The following is a 5,895-nucleotide window of genomic DNA, read 5'->3' on the forward strand; positions in this document are numbered from 1 at the left end:
AACCTCCTGGGGCTGGGAAGCTTGGTGTCTGGTATTCCAAGTGGCGTGTTCCAAGACATCAATCCTCGGGTGTTCATCAATGTGATCTCAAATCCAACATTTGTTGAGAATATTGGAACAGCGTCACAGCCCATACAAACTATATGTGTTCTGCAGGTGGGTGACATTGACTGTACAATCAACTGTAACAAAATTATCTAACTTGTTTCTGGCTGCCACAGATATCTTTTCAAAGTTGAAGCTTTTGTATCAAGACAATATTGACCTCCAGAAATTGCTCACAGGGTTTATTTTTGTCTAGGATTAACATCTGTTCTGTTTCCTTGTTTTTCAGGTGTTGCGGAATGTGGAAGACCCTGTACAAACAGTGAAGAACATTCCATCTGTTCTGGCCAAAGAGGTCCCCCCTGTCCTGTTAACCTCAAACTTAAGCCTCAGTGACGTCAACGACAAGCAATGGGTTCCCAGTCAGGTAAACAGTCTGATTCTCTGACACTCCATGATGAAACTAAGGGAGTTGAAGATCAGATGGAATTGAAAATGTACATTAATACAAAGATTAGGTTAAAAATTAGAATAGATCTAACGCTATTGAACATGTTGTCTTAGTCAGATTGTGTTAGTGTTAATAAGAACGTTTAGCTCCATTGTATATATTAATGATTTCAATGCTTTCCTCCTACAGGCTGCAGTGTTCTTTGAAAATGTGGTCAGAAACAGCAATAATTTTAAAGAGTAAGCAATTATTGTTTACAATATAACTCACTTTCTGATAATTTTTCCTTCTGTCTGTCATCAGCATCTGTGTAATTTTAGTTTTGTTTGGGCCTTGATTTGTAATCCAAAGAGAAGAAATATCATTTCCTTTGTATTTTAGTTCATTTGAGTGAGTTATTCAACCTGTTGTGGCTGTGGTCTGCTGACTAACTCGGTCAGAGTACATGTACCAGCTGAATACTATGTCGAGTGTGATAATTATTCCTGGGTCTCAACTTAAAAAGCTCCATTTAGTCATTAGTGAGTAATTAGTACCAGTAATTCTTAGATACCAACCATTCCCATTGATAGCAGTTCCAACCTACATTCCATTACACAACTTGCAATAGGTCATAAGTAGAATAATTAAATAGAGTTGGAAATTTTATCCATGTGTGAACATATGTCTTAAAGAGACCTTCCTGAAAGTAGGATAATACCAATGTGAAGGCCCTTATTCCACAACTCAGTTCCACATGACTGTTAATATAGTCTCGATACCTCAGTGTTCAAAGGAAGTGAAACAAAGAAAAGAGAGAACTGCAGACGCTGGAAATCAGAAACAAAAAAAAATTGATGGAAAAACTCAGCAGGCCTGGCAGCATCTGTGGAGAAAAAGCAGAATTAATGTTTCGGGTCCAGTGACGCTTCCTCAGAACTGATGGTAGCTGGGAACAGGTTGGTATATTTGCTGAAGATGGAATGGAGGTAGGGAGAGGAGTAAAAAAAAAGGTGGAAATAGAACCCAAAGAGAGCGAAAAAAAGTTGAACAGACAAAGGAATGGGTAAAGGTCAGACTGAGGGAATGAATACCTGCGAATGGGGACTATTCATCACAAGGAAGTGATTCGGAGGAGATGGAGTGTTTGGAAACTAATTAACGGTCCCATTATTTGTTTCAGATTCTCACCTTCTGTCCTTCAAGGCTTCAGTTGTGGTGCAGTTAAGGAGCTGAATTTTACAGCGTTTCTCCAGCTTGTTCAAGCAATGAAGGGGAAAGGGGCCAAGTTTGATGAAAGTCAGGTGAGACAATTCAAAACAATCACATGGGAGAAATTTTGAGTGTATGACCATACAGTGTCCATTGTTACAGTTGGCTTGATTTATATCTCAAATAAAAAAACCGATTGCAGAAAATAATTCTGATTGAGAAATTCTGGCCCAGAAATCAGCACTAAGAGCAGAAATTTTTCTGTCGAGGGACGAGGGAAATGAGCACTTTTGACCAAATGACTCATTGTCATTTCTCCGTGTTATAAGCTGCTGTCAATGAGAGATCCCCATTCAACTGTCTAACTTGAGACTGAGTTAAGACCATAAGGCGATAAGACATAGGAGCAGAAGTTAGGCCATTCAGCCCTTCGAGTCTGCTCTGCAGTTCAATTACGGCTGATAAGTTTCTCAACCCCATTCTCCCGCTTTCTCCCCATAACCCTTGATCTCCTTGACAATCAAGACCTATTATCTCTGTCTTAAATGTATTCAATGACCTGGTCTCCACACCCTTCTGTGGCAGTGAATTTCATAGATTCACCACTCTCTGGCTAAAGAAGTTTCTCCTTATCTCTGTTCTAAAAGGTCTTCCCTTTACTCTAAAGCTGTGCCCTTGGGTTCGAGGCTGTCCGAACAATGGAAACATCTTCCCAACACCCACTCTGTCCAGGCTCTTCAGTATTCTATAAGTTTCAATGAGATCCCCCCTCATCCTTCTAAACTGCAATGAATATAGTCCTAGAGTCCTCAAACGTTCCTCATATGTTAAGCTTTTCATTCTCTTGAATTTCCTCTGAACCTGCTGCAGGGCCAATTCATCTTTCCTGAGCTATGGGGCCCAAAACTGCACACAATACTTCAAATGTAGCCTGACCTGAGCCTCATAGAGCATCAGAAGTACATCCCTGCTTTTATATTCAAATCCTCTCAAAATAAATGCCAACATTTCATTTGCCTTTCTAACTACTGACTCAACCTGCAAGTTTACATTGAGAGAAGCGTGGACTAGAACTCCCAAGTCTGTCTGCACTTCAGACTTCTGAATTTTCTCCCATTTAGAAAATAGTCCATACCTCTATTCCTTTTACAAAAGTGCATGACCTCACACTTTCCCACATTGTACTCCATCTGCCACTTCTTTGCCCACTCTCCTAACCTGTCCAAATCCTTCTGCAGCCTCCCCACCTCCTCAATACTGCCTGACCCTCTATCTATCTTTGTATCATCTGTAAACTTAGCCAGAATGTCTTCAGTTCCTTTATCTAGATCATTAATGTATCAAGTGAAAAGTTGTGGTCCCAGCACTGACCGTTGTGGAACACCACTAGTCACCATCTGCCATCCTGAGAAAGACTCTTTTCACCCCACTCTCTGCTTTCTGCCAGACAGCCAATCTTCTATCCGTGTTAGCACCTTGCCTCTAACACCATGGGCCCTTATCTTACTCAGCAGTCTCCTGTGCGGCACCTTGTCAAAGGCCTTCTTGAAATCCAGGTAGATAACATCCATTGGCTCTCCTTTGTCTACCCTGCTCATCATTTCCTCAAAGAATTCTAACAGATTTGTCAAACATGATCTCCCCTTAATGAAACCAGGCTGACTTTGCCCTATTTTACCATGCACTTCCATTTATTCAGAAACCTCATCCTTCACAATAGACTCTAATATCTTAACCACAACCAAGTTTAGGCTAATCGGCCTGTGATTTTCAGTCTTTTGCCTTACTCCCATTTCAAACAGGGGTGTCACATTAGTGATTTTCCAGTCCTCTAAGACCCTCCCTGACTCTAGGGATTCCTGAAGGATCACCACTAACACCTCCGCTGTCTCTTCACCTATCTCCTTCATAACTCTGGGGTGTAGTCCATCTGGTCCAGGTGATTTATCCACCTTCATGCCATTCAGTTTTTCTCACACCTTCTCCTTGGTGATGGCCACCATACTCAGCTCTGCCCCCTGACTGTCTTGAATTTTTGGGATATTACTTGTGTCTTCCACTGTGAAGACTGATGCAAAGTAATTATTCAGCCATTTCCTGTTCCCCACTACTATCTCTCCAGCGTCATTTTCCAGCAGTCCAATATCCACTTTTGCCCTTATAAAACTAAAGAAACTCTGACAGTCCTCCTTTATATTACTGGCTTGCTTACCCTCATATTTAATCTTCTCCCTCATTTTTTTTGTTGCCCTCCATTGGTCTTTGTAAGCTTCACAACCCTCTGGTTTCCCACTGCCCTTTGCCACATTATATGCTTTCTCTTTTGGTTGTATTAACAAGGGTTCTGACTTGATTTTCAAGTGGACTCTTACCAAATTTTCAATGACCAAAATCTATGAGTATCTGAGTTGAGTTCCAAGTTTCAGTTTGTGTAGAGATGATGTACTCACTGTTGCAAAAATACGATTTCTTTGGATCTAACCGAGCCGAAGAGAGTTCCACCATCTAGCCAAAATCTAGTCAGAAGTGTAAGTAGTGAGGAACATCAGCAAGTGTGGGTTTGTTGTGTTTCTGTTCTCAGGATGTATTACTGGTTTCTGTTTTTAGCTGAGGTGCATGTCTGCAAGAATAACTTCGAACAGAACCACACCAGCCGTAGAGACTCTCCCTGTGGATGTTCTCCTATTCTTCAAGTATGTTCTATTTCATTGCAATATTCCTCGATTGTGGTTTGAATGATGCTTATCTCCCAGGTGTATAAGGATTTTTAGGCTTTTGTAAGATGTAACTGGAGCATTTTTATCAAAACTATATTTGTTTTTTCATGACATGTTAATGGAAAATATGAAGACTTCAACGCAATAGGCAGAGATTTAGACCATTTTTCAAAACCGTGCAATTTCCTCATGTCCTGATAGCTCTGTAGGTCTTTTCATTTCAGTGGGACAATGAATGGAAGAGAAACATAAAGTAACATTATCAGGTGATAGACAAGATTGTTCCTGAAGGAGATGGAAAGTGGCAGCAAATTAGAGAACACTGAGCTCTGGGATTAATGAGTTCGGCTAAGTCTCAGTCCTTCAGGAGTAGGTGACCTCTATGGGTGTCTTTTTAAACAGTTGCTTAGATATGGTGTTTATAATTTTAGTTATATCCTGTCTGAGAACTAGCTGTTGTTGTGAAACAGGAGAGGAGCACAAAACAGGATATCATGTCTGTTATTCCGAGGTTGACGGAACCAGCAAATATTTCAATGGAAATATTTCACGGCCTTATTTGATATTTTTCCATCAATGAACATTTGACAGTGAGTTGCTGTAAAGGCAGTTTTTCTGGGTGTGACATTTGTCCTCAGTGTCTCGATTTAGGTGATGGAAGAATCTGGAATCCCTCACTGTCAATCTCTGCAGAAAGTGTATGCATGTTTGTTTGTCTGCGTCTGTTCATGTGTCTGTGCTGTAATTTGTAAAGGGAGTAACGCTGGGAAAATTAGGACAGGAGGTGTGGCTGATAAAGCAGTTCGTTGTCCTGACTGTAACCTGAACAAACTCCTGTTTACTTTTATAGCTCTGCACAGTTCAGGAGTTCCTCCAACTGCAAAACATTCTTCAAATTAATTGGGAAATCAAACATTGACATCTTGAGAAAAGAATCAAGGAGACGACGGAACCTGTTGTATGATGCCAGGACCTGTTTGGTAAGGATGACGTGCTGAGCCAGTGCATGCTGGGAATTGGTAGCACAGACAGAAGCCAGTTGTACCTTGTGAATATGTAAATTCAGAGAAATGCCTGCCCATGCTGCCTCACTCTGGAGTAACAAGTAAAGACAGTCGTTTGAGAGCTAACACTTCAATAAAACAGAAAGCCAAGTGATGGTTACAGCAAATCACAGATAACTCTGTTCTCTTTACCAGCTCTGCTTGATGGTTGAACATTCTTCCCTGTATTTACTAAAGCAACATCCTTTCAAAGCAGTCTGTATTCAGTTTGAGTTTGCATCACCAGTTCATTAGTGAAAGTGTAGGAATTTTAAAAAGGACAAAGCAGTCAGTTACAGTTAGGTCATTATGTTGGTGAAATGCCATCACCAACTATAACTGGATGCAGCTGAGATGATCGATCACGCACCTTCAATATATCTATATACGTTACAAGTTTAAAAAATCAACAGGCTCACTGGAGCTAAGGGAAACGGACAACAATGAG

General features: G+C 40.7%; 1 protein-coding gene across 1 annotated transcript in view; it reads left to right on the forward strand.

Annotated features, from left to right (window-relative positions):
- The first annotated feature begins 16 nt into the window (after positions 1-16).
- The window catches only part of LOC109913006, a 194,196-nt gene continuing 188,317 nt past the window's right edge, over positions 17-5,895 (forward strand). Inside the window, exons 1-6 of the mRNA XM_048609619.1 lie at positions 17-156; positions 335-472; positions 686-735; positions 1,659-1,779; positions 4,295-4,380; positions 5,255-5,384. Of these exons, the coding sequence (XP_048465576.1) occupies positions 1,744-1,779; positions 4,295-4,380; positions 5,255-5,384 (252 nt within the window). The 5' untranslated portion in view covers positions 17-156; positions 335-472; positions 686-735; positions 1,659-1,743. The remainder of the gene's footprint in view (positions 157-334; positions 473-685; positions 736-1,658; positions 1,780-4,294; positions 4,381-5,254; positions 5,385-5,895) is intronic.

Source organism: Rhincodon typus, chromosome 21 (genome assembly GCF_021869965.1).
Source record: "Rhincodon typus isolate 14 chromosome 21, sRhiTyp1.1, whole genome shotgun sequence".
In the NCBI taxonomy this organism is placed as follows: Eukaryota; Metazoa; Chordata; class Chondrichthyes; order Orectolobiformes; family Rhincodontidae; genus Rhincodon; species Rhincodon typus.